General features: G+C 38.7%; 1 protein-coding gene across 11 annotated transcripts in view; it reads right to left on the reverse strand.

Annotated features, from left to right (window-relative positions):
- Window positions 1-8,608: 8,608 nt before the first annotated feature.
- The window catches only part of GAB1 (GRB2 associated binding protein 1), a 94,304-nt gene continuing 83,262 nt past the window's right edge, over window positions 8,609-19,650 (reverse strand). For 5 of the 11 annotated variants that reach the window (XM_079307381.1, XM_079307375.1, XM_079307379.1 and 2 more), the window contains 5 exons: window positions 16,686-16,775; window positions 14,855-14,948; window positions 14,397-14,520; window positions 11,410-11,532; window positions 8,609-10,516 (listed from right to left, as the gene is read on the reverse strand). In XM_079307381.1, coding sequence (XP_079163507.1) covers window positions 10,358-10,516; window positions 11,410-11,532; window positions 14,397-14,520; window positions 14,855-14,948; window positions 16,686-16,775 — 590 coding nt within the window. In that variant the 3' untranslated portion in view covers window positions 8,609-10,357. Of the gene's footprint in view, window positions 10,517-11,409; window positions 11,533-12,139; window positions 12,216-14,396; window positions 14,521-14,854; window positions 14,949-16,685; window positions 16,776-19,650 lie in introns of all 11 variants that reach the window. The other 6 variants (XM_079307380.1, XM_079307384.1, XM_079307383.1 and 3 more) reach the window with 3 other exon arrangements.

The raw sequence follows: 19,650 nt of genomic DNA on the forward strand, positions 1-19,650 counted from the left end.
CCCGCGCTCGCGAGACTTGGCCCGCCTCGCGCGGCGGGGACGGCGGGGCGCGCGCGCCGCCGGGGGGCGCTGCCGGGAGCGCCCGGGACGGGGCGCGCTGGGATCCGCCGGGAGCGGGGCGATCCTGCGGGGACCCGGAGCACGGGCGGGGGGCGGCACCCGTCTGTAACTGCGGGGCCATCGTGGCGAGGGCAGGCATCAGGTTTCATAGCCTGCGTGAAATCCCAGCCTATTCCGAGCTGGGAGGGACCCGCAGGGATTATCCATCCAACCGCTGGCCCTGCACGGGACATCCCCAAGAGTCACACCCTGTGCCTGAGCATTGTCCGAGCACTTCTTGAGCCCGGTGCTGTGACCGCTTCCCTGGGGAGCCTGTCCCGGTGCCCAGCCGCCCTGTGCGGGAATGATTTTTTCCTGAACTTCCCCAAGACAATGTGAGGCCATTCCCCGGGGTCCCGTCACTGTCACCGCAGAGAAGAGCTCAGAGAAGAGCCCCTCCTCTTCCCCTCGAGCTGTAAGCGCGATGGAGTCTCCCCTCACAGGGCTCCCCTCAAGGCCCCTCAGAATTCCCAGCCCTCGGGAAAGGCTCGGGAATCACCCAGGACGGGATCCGTGCTCCGGCGGGAGCAGCAGGGCTGTGGTAAAAGCAGGTGACAGCTTGGTTGTGGTTAAAGCTTGGTTAAAGCCGTGCAGCCAGTCACTGGGATGACGCTGAACAGGAAAATCTGCTCAATCTGTTGCACTGCAGGTGCGAACAGAGCCTGTCCAAAGGGCCACACCTGAGCACAAGGCCCCTGACAGCGCGGACAGCCACATTCTCCACATCATCCAAACTGCTCTACAAATCTTCTCCTGCAGATTTGTCACACCTGTAGGTATTGCAGCAATATTTACTAGTGCTGCAGCTACTGAGTGCACTCCACAGATTTGGGAAGCTGCATCTTCCAAATCCTGAGAAACCTCTGTAACCTGGAATGTAGCAGCAAAACAGACCATCTTCATGATAATGGTCACAACCTTCATTCCATTATCTTGTATTGCAGACATCCTTTAATATTTTTTGAAGTTAAAATCATTAGCTTTGACATTTCCAAAAGATTGTGTCACTTTGTTTCTGTCAGAGCTACTCAGAATAATAAATTCCCAGAAAATCTCAATTTTCCTACAATAGGATTTCTCAGCTAATCACAAATTAACTGACATATTTTTCCACTCCTCATTGTCATCTCTTACCACAGATGAAAACTCAGTCCCTGAGCTTTGCTAAACGCTTTTCTCTCCATTCAGGGTCACAGCTTGAACTTCTAAAATGCATGCAGCAGCAAATAACACTTAATTGTGTTATTTTAGCCACCTGTACTCTTTCCAGCATAGTCTCGTGTCCACCTGCTGTGTCCCAGCTCCTGGCATTTGGGAAAAGTGGTGAGGATGCTTCAGCAGGTGTTGAGATATTTGTGTGCTTGGTATCAGGAAAGCTGAACATTCACCCCTACTTCAACAAAATAATGGCAAAAAAATCTTGCCGAAAGTTAAAAGACAAAAAGCTCTAAATTTCTTTTTGAAGTCCTGAAAGCAGAGCAGAAGACTATGCAAAAAACCCAGAGAAAACCAAAACCAAAACCAAACCCCACCCAACAACAACCAAAACAGACCAAACCACCCCCTCTCCCCCCCCCAAAAAAAACCCAAACAAACAGAAACCCAACCAAAGCAGGAAAGAGGACTTTCCAAGTTAACATGAAAATATTCATGAACACAAAAAAAAATTATAACAGCCCATACAGATCCCAAATATGAAGACCTAAAATTGAAAGCAACCAGTGGCATAAAGAAGTTCATGACATAGGTTAGTTTGTGCTGAACACCTACACTATGGTCAAATACACAATAAAGCAAGAAATCCCCCTCAGCCAGTACCCAACAGTAGAGACATCTAATTATTAACATGCTTATGAAGTTAGTAAAGAACAGTTTAATTACAGATTTTTGTCAAATCTCTTGGGCGACACGTCTTTCAATTTTGTTGCTTAGTTGTGCAATCATAACTTTAATTAATATTCTTTGGATGGCTCCTTGTTAAACAAAAAATTGAAACACCACAAGTAAGAGCAACTCTAAATGATACTATTAGCTGTGCAGCAATTATGCTAATAGGCATTGCTGCACTGTAAATCTTCCCAAAATTTGGGAAACAAAAGGAATTACATGGAATTGTTTGTGGTTGCTCCATCAGACATATGGCAGTCATTTGGGTTGAAGAAGGTGACAGAGGGATGAGATCTTGGTTTGTGTTCAGAAAAAAAAAACTTTTTTTTTAGTTTGCAATGCCAAACTAAGATGGGATGAGATGCTGCCAGTTTTTCCAACTCCTTACAAGGCTGATGTTGAGCTGGACTATCCCATCAAGAGAAAATTCAATTAGACTTATTTCAAAGCCATCATTTCTGTCCCTGGCATTTTTCTTCCATCCTCAGATTAACAGTGCTGCAGGAAAGAGGTAGTGTGTACACACACACACACACAATCAACAGTCAGAGAAGTCATCAAAAATCATGATTCATCTGTTTAAAAAAAAAAAAAAAGCCAACAAACCAAGTAAAAAAAAAAAAAACAAAACAAAAAGCCCCCCAAACCCTCTGCCCATCAGCAAAGGTCACTGTCATCAGCTTCATCATTACTGACAACACATTGATTTTTCCAGTATTGAAAAAACCATCCCCCACAATGAAAAACAACACATGAAAATGATAGCAGATATAAATTTCAGTAGATTCCTTCATGCAATGGAAATGTTTTAGAGTTTACCACATGCAGGTGTATAAATTTTCTCCACATGCTCTTTAAATTTTGAGTACAGTGAAGATGACACTGAGATTGTTCAAATTATGGTGTAGCCATCCTGGTAAAATTAAGCTTTCATAGAAAATAAACAGCCCAGACTTCATCAGCTGTGCTTAAACAAATTGTAATGAACATTTGTAAGCCTGCTGTGCTTCTGTCTTCAAAAAGTAGACTACAAAAATAGTGACATGTGAAGACCAAAATTCTTGCAAATTGTGCCCAACCACAAGCCAGTGAATATTTACTAACAGCAACATGACATGTAGATAGCATATCAGACCAATAAAATTCACCCATTAAAAGAAAAAATATAAAGGACCCCATATGGAGTCCTTTTTACAGAAATCCTTGAAGAAGGGAGATTCTGTAACAAGCAGCACTCACAGCAAAAACCCCAGATGAATAAAATGCTTTTAGATTTTATTCCTTTGCTGCTGACTGAAAACGCTCAACCAAAAGGAAAAGAAATATATTTTTTCAATACATAAAATATATTTTTGTATAAAAAATAGTGCACCAACACTTTATTACACACACAGATTTTTTCCTTTTCAAAACTCCTCCCTCTCAGCAACCTGACCCTGTTTCCTTTCATGAAGTTCACTCCTCACCTTTACAGTGCTGCAACCAGAGGGAAACAGGGCAAGGAAATACTCCTTTGGAAAACTTCCTCCACCTATTGGCACAGCAGTTAAACCACCTGACTTACAGAATCACAGAATTAACTAGGTTGGAAAAGACCTTTGAGATCATCAGGACTTCCTCCTGCTGCTATTACTCTTAGAGCAAAAAGACTTAAAGAAGTTAGATACAGACCTTCACTGAGAAATTTGGATAAATCTGAAAAAGAGGCTTTTTAAAACATGACATAATACTTAATTTTTCTATTTTAACTACATGGGCAGTTTAAGTAAAAGTTCTGGTCAGATTTCACATACACAGGTATCTATCTGCCTCTACACCCAAATTCCTTAAATTGATGCTTCTGCCACAGCATCTTGATCTCATTTTCATGGTTTTCTTGCCTTTCTTATGCTGCTATGTTTCTCCTCAGTTGTGATCTGGGTCAATTTTCCTCACGGTGTTTAGATACTTAAATACTCATGGAAGACTTTGGAAAATACTTTGACACTTAACATTGACAAATATCTGCTTTCCTGTAACTATACTATCAGAATAGATACGACTTACAGGAGCTTCCAACACAGCTTTTTTTGCAAAAGTGGTGGGTTCTCATGTGTGCTGTGAACTGTGGTTGTTTGTGCCACATGTATTTCCTGAGCCCTTGGTTTTAGACATGAATATGCCTTTTGTATTAACCTATAGCCATTGCTTCTGGAGTTACTGCTTTGTATACATCATCTGAATTCCTTTCTGCAGTAGTGATTATTCTGAATCACAACAGAGATTTGCTATGTTAAAAAAACCTAAAAACCTCCTGCTCACTCACAGAAAACAGAGCAGCTGTTAGAAAAGTAATTGGTTTTCAACCCTCTTTTAATTAAAGAGAATAGCTGGGGGGGAAATCATGTCAGAAAGACACGGGAAATCAAAGATTTCACGAAAGAACTAAGTCCTGGAGAAAATGTAACAGCATTTATTCAGATCATTGTGATGCAGGAGAGATAACTACTAAGAGAAAAGTCTGATATTGTGTGTGTAGAATGGAAAATTTAAAATAATTTATTTTTAAAGAATTTTGTTTGATTTTTTAAAAAGCAGAATAACATCCCATTTACAGAAAAATAACTGCTTGCTTCAAGTTTCCATCCTTATATACTATGTACCTCCTAAAGGAAAATCTCAAGATCTTAGAACTATCCATTGGAAATTTATTCCTAAACTTAAAATGTTGTAGGGAGCCAATGCTTTCTGATTCTTGACCCCAAACTTTAAAGATGGCCCTTCACCTGTTACACCAAATGCTCTACAGAAAATGCAGACCACAAATAGAAAAAAAAAAAACGGGGTGAACAACAGTGTTCATAGTGAGATACAGCACAGCTCTCAAAGGGTAGTGCTGAGTATACTTGCATCACAATCCTAAATATTATCCTATCCATTTTACAAAGAAGAAACAAACCCACCAATCCTCTCCAAAATGAAATTTTTGCTTCAACTCATGTTTTTAGGCCAATCACTTTTTTCAGGGCTTGTTGGTGCTTCCCTGGTACTGCCACAGGATCTGTGCCCCAACTTCTAACTGAGCACTGGAACTGGGGACAGCTGAACCCCATGGTGTATGAGGGGATCAGAGGCTAAATCCTGGTCCTGGGTGGCTCCTTTACTTTTTTCCTTCTTTTTAAAATAGTTCAAGGGCCAAGTCTATTTTGTGCTTCTTCATCCTGGGCTGTCAGTGAGTAGAGCTAAAGGCAAAAATGTCTTAAAATCATCACTTCTTTCATTTATGGAGGAAAAATTTACTTAAAACACAAAGAGTATTTTTAGGATTTAATTCCTAAACTTACATTTACATAATTGAGTAGAAATTAGATTTTTAAGGAGTTCTTGGAACTTTCACTTACTTAAAGAGGACAGCAATGCCTTGAATATTAATTTCTGCTCCTCAAAAGATCCCAAATGGATTTGTGTGCCTGGGAAATTTGAACCCTGTTGCACATAATGCCTTTTCAAATGCTGCTCTATGCCTAACTGGAGATTATGGAGCTTAACTCTAAACACCATTTGTTTCCAACATTTGGGTTTCAATTATGATTAATTTTTAAAAAATAATTATATATGCACAGCATGATTTAGAGGTATTACTGTGAAGATCACCTCAGCAGAGGGTTGAATCACAGTTTTGATGTAATTAATTCCAGACTCTGAGGCACACCAGAAGGCCAGTCTGAGGCATCTCCAAACTCCCAGGCCTGAATCCTTTACCTAACACATAACAGAAAGAAAAAAATCTTAAATGTTTCATTAGTCTGCATAGTTTATAATTGTGCAAAATCCAGCACAAGTGAACAGGCACAAGCAGTGATTCCTTCCTTTAAAGCATATTCCCTAAAAAGCACATAGAAATATGAAAACTTATAAATTTTAAAGTCTGATAGGAATTCAGGGTAAATAAGCTGTATTTATATTCTCCTCCTCTTCTGGCCTTCTGATTAAAACAATCAGATGTCTGGGTACCTTGTGCAAGCTCCACATACACACATTGAACCAGGACCCCAAACAACATTTATTAAAATCTTATTAGGACTGGCCTTTCTGAAAATGTGATACACATTTTCTTTTAATTTCACTGCAGATATAACTTACCAGGAAAAGGCTTGGCAATGATGAGGGATCCTGGGAGAATTTTCAAGAGAGAATCATGATGATTACTACAAGTGCTGGCTTTATAATTGTAGGAAAACATTGAGACTCTCCATTTTACCAACTTGGTGCACTATGTTCTAAACTGTACAGGATTTTTTTTTCTATGCCATTTTAGCATATTAAAGTTAAATATTTTATGTGTATGTGCAGCAGATTGCACAACTGTACACTTCAGCTAACCTGCTTCTTATTAAAATGCTGAAGCAAACATAGACCATCCCTTTCAAATAAAACATGGGAATTTTCTTTTCTAGACTATCTAGAAAGAAAACCACTGGCACCAGAACAGTCTAGCTCTGTTTACCTAACAACTAGATGGCAAAAACCTTTCAATGGTCATGCATTCACTACCTGTTCTCCTTCCACTTTTGCTACTGAAAACATCAGGGCTGCAGAACCATAAACATATTCTGGAAAACTTCAAATGTCAAAGACATTGTTCATAACCCTCTCAACACGTTTTCTTTGTATCCCACTCTGCACCTTGTCAGGCTGAGAGCTGAACTCAAAATGTTTGTTCAGTTAAGGCAAAAAGCCAGAAACCTCATTGCTTGGGATTTGGTTCATCTGCACCCAATCAACACAATGTTGTTGTGGAACACTTATTACACTAATTTCTAGACAAGCACCTTTTTTGTGGTCATGGACCATATTAGTATCCCCAAGTAATAAAACAAACAAGAAATGAACATTTAAGAAGCAGTTTGGTGCAATACACAGAGATCAAGGGCAGATGTAGGAAATATGGAGGATAATCTCCAAATTTAACTGCACCTGTGGATAGTGCTGAGCACTGATATTGTATGGCAATACCTTCTCCTTGAGGCAATAAATATACACAAACCTCTATAGCTAAGGAGGGAATTGATCTTGTACTCAGGGCTTCTAAATTTCCAAAGTACTATTGCCAGAGTATTATATATATATATATATATGTATGTATACACACACACACACACACACACACACATAAAAAATTACTGCTGCAGTAATAGCTAAACTTAAATTTCACTCTGATAAAAATCTTGCTTGGCTCATAGTGCACTGTGAAATCCACAGATGTGCCCATCACTCCCTAATTAACTACAAGAAGTGATGAATTCCAAATTATTTAATCAACACAGCCATACTGTAATTTGTCTGTACTCCCTAAGTGTGGCACTGTGTCACAACTGCCATACATGAATGGATTGCTATTATTTTTTTTTACATAAATACAAATGTCAGGAAAGAAAAAAAGGCTAATGACCACATTTTCACCTTTTTCAATGTCACATTGGAAAGTTTTAGTGGAACAGAGCAGCTATTTTTGCACCTAGTCTTCATGAGGTAATAGCAATTATATCACAGTGTGTAAAGGTGTGGCCATTGGTACTTACCAGATAAAGAAATGTTCAGATCACACCATGGAATGATACCAAATCACCTCTCAAGTCAATCTTAGTGCACTAGGTACCAAGTTTTCTTTTGATTTTTAAGAGCAAGATGTTGTGTATTTGTAAAAGACACACTGCAGGTATACATTTGCAATTTATAATGACACATACAGCAGTGACAACTGTATCTGCAACTGGTAACATATAATTTGAGTGAAACAAGAAGAAACTTACCTATTTGAAAAAAAGAACACCTGACAAGCAACACTGACAAGCTACTTCTGCACCAGTATCTGCTGGAGTTTGCACAGTTTGCCTCCAACAGGAGTGTCCTCACAAAGCTAGTAACTGGAAGTGACACAGAGCTGATATCAGTTTCACTTGCTTTCTGCCACCTACAACTTTAGGAGTCACATTTTCAGTTTTAGATTCACATCCTTGGACCATCCAAGAGCTCAGACATGTGAAGCCCTGTAGCTTCACTGGTGAAAATGAGATGTATCATCAGAAGTTAATATCACATATCTGATTCTGAACATACCATGGATGACATGTAAGTATGGAAAATGTAAAATTGGAATATGGAGGGGAAAACTGCTTAGAAATCTAATTAAAGAGAAATTGTAGACTGTTACTTAGTAAATGTTACAGTGTCTGTACAGTATGAAAACTCCTGAAAGGAGAAAAGCCTAGAAATTAAGAGTGGATTCTCAATTATAATAAAAAATTATATTGTGAATCCTGCCAAATTTCAAATGAAGAAAGAGTAAGTGTAATCTATAAATCAAGGACTGATTGAGAGCAAACCCACCTTCTGTCACTAGCTCAGCAACAGGGGCCAGCCTGGGAGACTGATTTTTTCCTGGCTCCCAGGAGAGTGGGATTTCACATTATTTGGCTTCTTGGTGCAGGGTTTGAAATCAGAGATTCATGTTAAAAATTGTTTTAGCTGTACATGTTTTTGAGAGGTACTAGGAGGTAATTACAATTCTGACAAAATGTGGTTGGCATCCAGGCACCTTCCCAGACACACTGACATCCATTTGCTGCTTCACAGGACAGAGTTTACACATCAAAACCGAACAACTTGATTTATTTAAAATTCACCTCAAAATGCATTGTGTTTAGTTTCTTTTTTTTTTTTTTAAATGAACATTCAAAGCATCAAAATATTACTAATTTAAAAAGAACCTTTGTTAAGAATAAGATAATTTACATACTGTAGATTGTGGCTGTGAGGGGAGAGAAACAACCGATGGTAGATTAGGCACAGTACAAAGGCCAACATGCCAGAAAACAATGCAGCTTTATGCTCAACTTTTAAATGATCTGGACAAATTAAAACAATTGGGTAAGAAAATGAAACCAACCACTTACTTGAGGGCATTTGTATAAAACAAAAGTGTTAGTAAGTTTTCTATCTAGACCTAACTCATTCATGTATTTAAAGAATTCTATCTTCGTCCAAATAACAAAAAATGTTTCTAAACCAAGGCAGATTATTATTTGGAACTGGCATAGTAAAATAAAGGATCACAGTATACAGAGCTTAAAATCCTGTACCAGGAAATAGCAACAAGTGGTTTACAAGGGGATCAATTAGGTAAATTATCTAATTTTTAAAAACAGAGATATAAAATATCAGTTGCATAGGGATTTAAATATAAGGCCAAGCAGGAGATTAAAGTAAAATAGAGCTCATAAGAAGGGCACTATGGTGTTAAAACATAGTATTTCCATTTGAATTAATGTCTAATTCAAAATCACAGTATTTTGCTAGTACTACAAAAAGTGAGTGTCAAACTGTCCCATTAATCTTGAACTGAAAACTGACATTAGAACTTCTAAACAGTACAAAACTAAAGCTCATTGTCTAAACCTGATCAGTGTATTAGCACAACAGTGCTTGGTACGTACCTGATTTATATACTCTACCTTCTGTAAATAATATAAAGGTTATTTCTTGTTAATAAGTGTGAGATCACAATATCACTGCATGCCATCAGTGGTTTGCAGGCTTACTCAGCATTTAATTATTCAGTCTTTGAAAGTGTAAGATCCCACCCTGCAGAATCTTCACCCATTGAACACAGAACACTGTCATTAATAAAATACAATAGAAGTTCCATCACTAACAACTAACATATAAGCCAGGACTTTAGGGCTAAACCCAGTACAGTTCATTATTATTAACTCACAGCAATTTTTTGTTAGGAAGGTAACCTGTAGACTTCCAAATAATCTTGTGTGTATTAAATATAAACAAGTATGTAACTAATGGTTGTCTCTTGGCATTTCAAGTAGATTATTCAATTGTGAAAGTATTTCTTCAAAATCAATTTTGAGTTGTTAAAATGAAGTTCAAATATTAATTTCTGTATCTACATGTAGCTTAATTAACCTAAAATTGTAAGGAATAGTAGTGTAAGGAAAAAAGAACTCTCCAGATGAATCAGGCATTAAGACACACTAACTGTGAATACCTGAACCAACATTGTAACTGAAAAAGTGCATAAACACAGTAATACTACAAATGTGTTAACTACAGAACAAAAGGTTTTCTGAAAGCTAAGTGATATTATTGTACATATTATTTACAGGCTGTGATTTTTCCAGACACCACAGAGCCAATTCATGATCTTAAAGTTCTTTTGCTATATTCAAAGTGTCCTTTGGCTTCCATCCTATTCCGTGAGGAACCAATTCCCACCCCGGGGCAATCAGGTACTGTAGAGCCAAACAACAGTGCTGTGGTGGTTCTGTGATTCTCCAGAATTCACTTCTTTCTGCTCTTCAAAGGCAAGGCAGTGTTTTCACTTCACGCTCTTGCTGGGCGTCTCGGACTCTGTCGACTGTCTGCCGTCAGTCCACGCCTCCCGCGTGCTCTTCAGGGCCAGAGTTTTCTGCTGGTCCACCACAACATAATCCACCCTCTCGTCAGCCACGCTGCTGCCAGAGCCACTGCTCTTCTTCTGGGGACAGCCAGAAACAAGCTCATGTAAGTTAACAACTTAGCAACCTGGTGCTCTGGGGTTCTTTGCCCTCCCGGTGCTCTTAGGCACTTACTCTGGAGCTCTTAGGCTCTTACTTTGTCGGGTTATCTTAAATAAGTAAAGCAGCTAATAGTTAAAAAGGTTATTTATTACAAAGCACATCTTATTACAAAGCACAGCATCCTCAACAGTACACAGACAAGCTATAGCAAAAGCAATGGCAAAGCAGCAAGCAAGAGCAGTAGCAATAAGCAAATGGCTAGAAGCCAGAATGGCTAAAAGCAAGAGGCTAAAAGCTACAATAGCTAAAAGCAACAATTCTTTTCAATACATATTCTTATATGGGACTTTTTTAACAAGCTAAAACACAAACTTGGACTACTAATCCTTAACTTACTAGAATTCCAGTTTCTTAGCACATCAGGTTAAGTATAAGATTATGCATACAATCTGTCTTGTTCTATTTAAGAAATGTAAGCAATATTCTTACTATAACTTTATTATGTTTAAGCACTGTCTACAACTGTGGGCCTGGACCTTCTACTGAAGATATCAGTATGTTTTAACTTTTACTAGAACACTTACTGCTACTGTGGCATTTGAAACTTTTTCACTCACTAAAAGCATTAGAACTTACCTTAAAACTTACTTAATCCCTGCACTCTGATTTCTCTCTGAAGAATTCAGAGACACTCTCGACTCACTGACTCTAACAAGGTGGCCCAAACCAATACAGAACAAGCACTGGTTTCTCTGAAAGGTCAAACATTGTCCCTCAACTGATCATTTGAGAAATGACCATTAAGAGGATCTTGCTGAAGGTAATTTTGAACTCCTAATGGCAGAACTGCAAGAGTTGAACATCTGCTTACCTTACGAGGTGGGGTAGACTTTCCTGAATCTAGGTCCAAATCTAAATATTCCACTTGTTTATCTCCTTTAGGTTTTACCATAGGGCTGCTTCCTCCATCAAGGCTGTTGCTTCCAAACAAATTCTGAAATCATAATACAAACAAACTCAGCTACAAATGTACAAACTAGTGGTCCACATTATCAAATATGCTTACAAAACTATAAACTGCCAAAATGCTAAAGGTTAAGACTGAGAGTCTTGCAATCACTTAAATCATGCAAATTTCTTTGACCCTGTATGGCAAGGGGGTACATTCTATGTCAAAACTGGGACAGAGTCAGAAGCCAATGGGAGGAAAAAACCTGAAAACCACCCCCCCAAATGTAAGGTTGCCACCAAACCCATCTGTGCCTTCCACTTAATGTCCCCTTCATAATATGAAATAAGAACAGAGTGTGCTTTTAAATGTAGTCATTATATCTCAAATTTAGCATTACTTAAGCACAAACTTTTTTATTTCCTTAAGCTGTTTTTAAATACCTACAATAATTTTGGCTTTACAGTAGTGACAAAGCTAAAAATAAAATGTTTACATTTCATTCAAAAGTCATTATGATTAAGCTGAAAATCAGAGTATTGTTCAATTGACAAGATCAAAATATTAAAACTTTGGAAAATATGTGTAGGGCTGCCTGAAGTTGCATTGCATATACCTAAAATTCAATTAGCCCAGACTTTTACAACCTCACCTCCTCTGTCCTCTCCCAGCCTGATCCCTCCCTCTTAACAGGTGTTATAGGAACAGTACAATAGAAGGACTCTTCTCTAAAAGATAAAGAAAAAAACAGGAAGACAGAGGGCAGCAGTCAGCAAAAAATGAAGAGGAAGGCAGAAAGAAAGACAGAAGGGTAAGGCTGAGAGCAACTTGAAAGAAAAAGCAGAATATTGCTGATTTTATTAAATAAAACATAAGTATGACACGTCCAAACAAGATGCTTCAAAGCTGATGACAGAAGAAGATGAAGAAATACAGACTCCTTGCTAAGATAGAGTTGGAACAAGTAAAAATTCTCAAAAAGTCAGATTTGAAAACAAAGGCTGTGAGATATGTGGAAATGTTCTGGTTCTTTAGGAAATAAAACATTTTATGGGCAAAAGCCAGATGGGCTGAGCTTTTAAAATTGTATTTATATCTCTATTGTCCAACTCATTTAATATTAAGTGGTAACAAGGACAAACACAGACAACTGATATAAGTTCATTTTTGTAGCTCAAATACTCTGAACAAATTTCTGTGTATTAAACATACAAAAATCAGATTCTGTATCAATGTTTCCAGCACAAATTAAAAAAGCTGTTACTCTTGAAACAGAACATAATCTGTTATTTCAAACAAACTAGGCAGGCAGAACATATGCATTAGGAAACAGAAACTTTAAATACACGCAGATGAAACAGAAAGGAAATCTGTAGAATAACCTGAAAATAGGACCAGTGCAAGCAAACAGAAGATATTAATGAGCTGGGGCATTAATTGTACCATCTTGGTATGGAAGTGAAGCCCCTAAGAATCAACAGAAATGGGTTGAATTGTGATTCTGTGCAGGGAGAACCGTGGGCACGGTGGGGCTATTCCCTGGTGTAAAATGGGATGTTTCAGGCACCTGTGGAATGGGACATCACCCATTACTTACCCATGGCCCTTGTAAGAGAGAGGCTAAGATTTAACACCAGCAGCTCCCCCAGGCTGGGGGAAGCACAGCAGGCATGGCACAAAGCTCTGGAGCTGCACCCTGCCAGCTCCCACAGGGAATGGCACCAAGGGGACCTGGGATGTGGCATCCAGAGGCAGCAGTGGTGAGCTGGGGACAGGGACACTGGAGGAGACTGGCAGGGGATCCAGAGCAGCAGGGGACAGGGAAGCCAACAGCCTTGCAAGAGGAGAGTCCAGGGGCAGGGAGATGGGCCAGCACATGCCATATAAGAAGGCAGACACACAAACAGAACAAAAAAGGTGCTAGACAGGCCCTCCCCAAAGAAGGTCTCACATAAATGATTTAAAGATGAAAAATGCTCCTGTATTCCCTGCTAAGAACCCAAACATGTGAGTGCACTGAACTGACTGGATGGGGCTTTGAAAAACCTGGTCTAGTGGAATGTCCCTGACCATGGCATGGATGATCTTTAAGGTCCCTTCCAATCCAAACCATTCCATGATTCTATACTAGACAAAAAGCTGAGCTCAAGATACAGGATTCCTCCACTGTTTTATACATATTCTAAACCACATTTTAGTTTAAACCTAGGTCTGTTGTTATTGTCTTCCTTTAAACTACTGCTCTTGGCTCTTCTTTCTCTCCTTCCCCTCACCAAAGAAAAACCACAGTGTGCATCATTAACTTTTCCTAACTAGCTGCACTCCATGCTGAGAATCTGAAGCTTCATTATCTGAGAAAATTCTCCCCCAAAGGGGGAAAAATACAGACACTCAATGCACAAAGGCTCCTTCTATCCTCTCTCTTGAAAGAAGCCTAATAAAATACACGTGGTTCACTTTCAGTAGGATGAATACAACAAGTATCAATCCCTTTTTTTTTTCCCCTGTTTCTTCTACATTTCCTGGAAGATGTCCTTCAAATACAGTTTGAGCATGTCTCAGAGGTCCTAGGACAGTTTATTTCCCTTGATGTCATAATACTGAACTGGTACACAGCCCAAGGACAAGCAATTACAAAAAGGGGACAGATTCTAGGAAAGAGGTAGAAAAAAAAAGGCATGTCTTGAAATGTTTTATATAATAGATATGTATATCAACCATTCTCTTTATGCTCTTAACTTCTTCGGTGAAATCCTACCAAAATTACAGCTTTGCTATGGAGAATTTTTTATCCTTCTGTTGATCTAGAAGTATAAAGGGAATGATGTTGAGTGAAGGATCTGTGTTTGCATGATTTAAAAGTAAGGACTGCGCAGGAAGAGAGTAGTTAAGATGTAGATTTTACATACTGGGTCTTCAGTGGACTGATTTGGGTTCATGGATACATAATTCTCTTCACTGTCGTGCGAGTCACTGCTGGAAGTTGTGCTATGAACTGAATCCGGTCTGGGAGACACGGGAAACCTGGAGGAGCTAATTACCAGGAATTATTTTACAAACAATACATCTCAAATATCTTAAACCTCCTGGTAAACAACAACAATTAGAGCTGAAATTTTTATTCAAGCTTACTAGAGTGTCACATTTTTTTGGTTATACACAGTCCCTTATATTTAATATCACAAAAACAAAATTTCACACGGACACACTTTATTTCAGTGCACAGATACACACACAGACTCACACTCTTCCAAAGGAAAATTCAAGTACAAACAAGCTAAAAATATGATACAGATGTACACACATTTATTAACACTCTAGTCAGCTAAAATGGTTAACCTGAATGAGGAAAAGCCAAGAAACTTACTCTCGTGCAAAGCTTCTGGTGATAGGAGATCTAACTGGAGCTTGTAGTTCTTCCCATTCAGGCAGAGGTTTTATTTCTAGTGGAGCTGGTTTTGCTATGTAAGAAATAGACAATTGTGAAGCACAGAACATTCTTAAACAAACTTAAATTTAATAGATTTTCACAGCCTAAATACACAAAAAATCTCTATCTTTCAAATACCAAATAGTAGTAAGGAAAGGGAGACACTTCCATTTTTAGAAAGACATGATATATTAACTTATTTTTTTCATATTTTCAGGTGATGAGAAGAAACATCCGTTAAAAAATTAAAATACAAAGTTTTTAAAAAACACTGCAATTTCAGAATTTTGCAGCACATATTTGTAGGTGGTAATTCTGTTTAGAAAAGAGATTCTGAAAGTGGCAGCATCGTGTTCTGTCCTCATTTTGCCGTGGTGACTTGTTGAGCTGGCAAGCCCAGGGCAGGGCTGATGAGCTGTTTCATCAGAGCCAACTCTGGGGACTCTTCTTGGCTCAGGGCCACTTGTTAAAATGCAAACTCTGCCCTGGCTGTGTACATGTGCCCTTACTGGTGAGGTTTCACAGCTCCACGAGTGGGCAGGACCTGCAGCTAAGCCTAAGCCTGCAAAAGTGAGAAATGAGCCAGCAGCAGGAAGAGCCTGGCTTCAGGGCTCATCCACAGGTGAGCAGAGCAATGACAGCCTGTGCCACTCATGACAGCAGGCTCAAAAAAAATGACATTTAAAAATTCCATTTTCAGAACAGAGCCACAAGTCAGCTATTAGCAGAAACACTTATCCCTCCCTCCAGCTTATATGTCTCACCCCACCTAAATATTACAAAAAAAAGTACAAAAAGACTTGTGGAAAAAAAATCACAAACTGCTGTCAACTTTATCCTGCCTGAAACTGTTTTTAGAAAACAAAATGCAATGTCATCATAAAAACAGCCCTTTCTCTCCTTGTGCTCCCTCCCACCACGAGTTGTCTGCCTCTTGGCAGGTTCACTAAGATCGAGTGTCAGGCGTGTAGGGACAGAACTGAACGTGACAGGCAAAATGATACTAAAGCATGACTGACACAAAAATTGATCAGTTTGGCTCGAGTCCTCTGTAAAGGTCTGAGACTACCTGGCAGGAATAAACAGAGGGCAAGATACTGCTGCAGCAGAGACAGAGCCAGGACTTTGTCCAAAGCCCACCAAGAACAGCAGGAGTATTTCATCCAGCTCCAATGGATTTTAAAACCCCGAGGTAATCAGTGATATTTCTCTGAGATTTTTAATGTTTTTCATTGTTTTCTCTGCTTCTTGTGACTATGTAAGGCACCAACTCAGCATTTCAATAAAGCCCATCAAATTAATTGTAATTGTCTTTAAGGTGCATAAGTAGATGTCTGTACTAGTGTATGATCAGAGGATCAATATTTCACTTCATTTCAGGAGACCTAAGTGAACTATGATTTCAGGTTATTGCCCAAGAAAAGTTTCAAGTAACTTATAAGTTACTAGGTACAATTTACAAGTTGTTACATACTTGCTTCTAAATCAACAGACAAAAGTCAATCCAAAATATGAACAGCTACAACTTAAGATATCAGAACATCAATGCTAATATCAGAGAATAGTTTCCATGCACTGTTCAAGCCAGAAAGTTTTTAATTCCTTACACAGGAAATTTGTTGCTTGACATGGAAAATACATCCATGACCTTAGACAATAGAAGAGAATATGCCAGAGTGAAAGTTATTCTAAAATAATAACATTTTCTTAATTTTTGCTTCACTTATTTTTATAAAGCTCCATATACATACAGTGCTAAAGTACATACCCTTTCTTCTTGTAGTAAAGTCACCTATGGTTTGTGAATCTGTTCGCTCTAAACCATGTGGTTTAGGTCTTAAAATTTTAGGACTTTGACCTAATTGGCAAAAAGAAGACTCTCTTAATAATGTTCTATTTGTAAGTGGAAAATTGGAATTTTGTATATAAACATCACAACCCCCTGCAGAAAGGTTAATGCCACAAGCATAAGCAAGCTGCTGAAGGAGATTTTACAGTCTAGCTGGGGCTCACACTAAGGGCTTAAGCACCAAACCAGAAACAAAGAAAATACTGCATGCAATTAATAAATATATTGGAGGCAAGCGTAAAAGGTGTACAAAAAGGCTAAAAAGTGCATCAACAAATATTGTAACTGATCATTACTATTACTGGTTTCATTTAAAAAATTAAAAATACATCTTTGAGGGATATTTAGCCTGCATACTGCCCCTATAACAAGCCACAGCCCAACCTCCACCAAAAATGACCCTGGCATGAAAATATCAATCATCTCCCTCCATCCCCTCCCAACAAGGATGTTCTTTGGCCAACTTGACCAAACTGCAAGTGTTCCAAGTCACTCCATCTATTTTAAATAAATGTGATCAATAACGTGTAATAGCCCTGAACTTTCATTAAAGTCTATCTGACAAAGCGTTAATATTAAAAAAGGCAAGTGCTTTCAAGTGGTGCACCAAGAAGCCATATGAATAAACTAAATGAAAAGTTGAAGTCTGATTATGTTAGAAAGCTGCCCTACAGCACAAAATGGAAAAGGACTGGTACAGACTCAGGTGTGGGCTGGTACTCCCAGCAATGGGTGAGAATGCTTTGTAAAAAATAAACTTGGCAACAAACACCAGAAGCTTGCAAATCTCTACCCCAAGGGTTTTGCATATGAAGTGCTCTATTACTGTTATCACTGAAGTATTGGGAATAATCAAGTAACAACAAGAAAGGTAAACACAGAGGTTTTATACTGTATCTTAACTTCTATACAGTGCTTCTGAGAGACCATGCAGGTATGATAAAATTTATTTATTCATTAGTAGTGCTGCATAGCAACTTCCTTAAACAGAAAAAGACATGAAATTATTTTTATACCGACAGGTTTTTTTCCAATTTCAAAATCAGATGCTCCCTTAAATGGCTCAATGTGCTGATGAAATAGGTGAACAGTTGGGCAATGCTGACCAGAGACACAGACTGTGAAGTGGGACATGAAGTATTTCTGACTATAGCCAAGTCAAAAGCATGAGGCAACATGTTGGTGTACTCAATTCTGAGCTGATCCAATAACAAGTATTTGCCTATAACTCTCTGATAAAAGCCTGCTGATTTAAAAAGACCAGGATCTTAAAATCAATTAAACAAATGTAGAAGGTCAAATCCAAACACTTTTTATTAAGGACAATTCAATGCTGAATATCATTACCTGATTATAATAATTTTGTATTTCCCAGTTTTATAACCTGATTTGAAAGAAATCTGGCCCAATACAACTCAAATTAATATGCACTGACATAAAAGCATGGATCATAAGCAGAGTGAGAAAACTAGCAGAGGTAACAGAGTTAATGAAATTATTTAAGCAGAGTGCACTTAATAACCTCTGCTCTTATAGCCAAACAGACTAAAGTGCCTGAAACCCATAATACAGATAAGCTCAAGGAACTCAGGGCTGTGACTCATTATTTCTCCTTCTGTTAATGATGCTACGTGGTCCAGTGCAGCCAACCTCCCTGAACTGGGATTAGCCCCATTTGTAAAACATGGATATTATGTAACTGCCTGCTTCACACTTAATTTAGCACTTACCAACCACTCTGAGATTTTCAGAAGAGCTATATAAATAAGTACAGGTCCCTTTAATACTTCTACATCAGCCAAGAACATACAAAACTCACTCAGCTTTCATCTCTTGCTGCTGCAAGATTGTTCAACCTCAATAAATTTGGTGGCAAAACAGTTTGCTGCTACCAACCAGCCAGGATAATGCAATTCCTCGAGTTTAATGTGTCACAGAGAATTAAAATATTTGTGCAGAGTGTTTACTTTTTCCTCCCTACAAAACAAAAACCCCAAAGGCCTAATCTGTGTTGAGGAGCTTATACAACAGGAAAGACCTGACACCAAGCAAAGAAAAAAGAGGAGGGGGGGGATCAAAATCACAAATCTGAGGTTATGTATTTGTGTAACTACAGAATTCCTTTCATCCTGTTTTTGCCCATTTAATAGGATAAAGTGACATGAGCCAGGGCACTGAAAGCCCCTAATAATATCCCTTACTGCCTCCAAAAGACAATTTTCCCCAGGAGCACATCTCTGTGTCTCTGAAAAGCAGCAAATTGATTAAAATATGGATGGGAAAGTGCTTTCCACCTGTACAGGAGGCTGGTCTCCCACATCTGCTCTATCCACAAAAACTAAAGTGTCACAGGGCTGTTGTTCCAATCAGTGCAGGGACAGTAGGGCTCTATGGAGAGCCTGGCTCCATACAACATTCCAACACCAGCAAGACTGAGGAACACATTTCCTGTGGTTCCCACAGGCCCAGATTTACCTCATCTCAGGAAGGATAATACTTATAACTTACACACCTATTCTGGGAACGATAAAACTGGGTAAAGGAAAAAAAAAAAAAAGTTTCATTTATGCAATTTTATTTTTTTTCTAACTGAAAAAGAAATAGATGTTGCAACACCACTGGATGTAAACCTACACAGGAAGAAAAAAACCAACTAAATAAATTATGTCAAGTGAAACCAACCAAACAAGAAGTGAAAATTAGATGTTTTCACCATTCAGTCAAGTCACCACCTGTGAAATGCAAAATGCTACAGCCAGGAGACAGAAGCTCAGCTTCTGCACGTTCTATCAGACTCTCCAAGGGCACTCTGAGCTGAAAAATCACTAATGAAGTCTATTTTTCTAACAAATAGCTGCTTTTACAAACTGCCAGGCAGAGCAGG

Source organism: Erithacus rubecula (assembly GCF_903797595.1).
Source record: "Erithacus rubecula genome assembly, chromosome: 5".
In the NCBI taxonomy this organism is placed as follows: Eukaryota; Metazoa; Chordata; class Aves; order Passeriformes; family Muscicapidae; genus Erithacus; species Erithacus rubecula.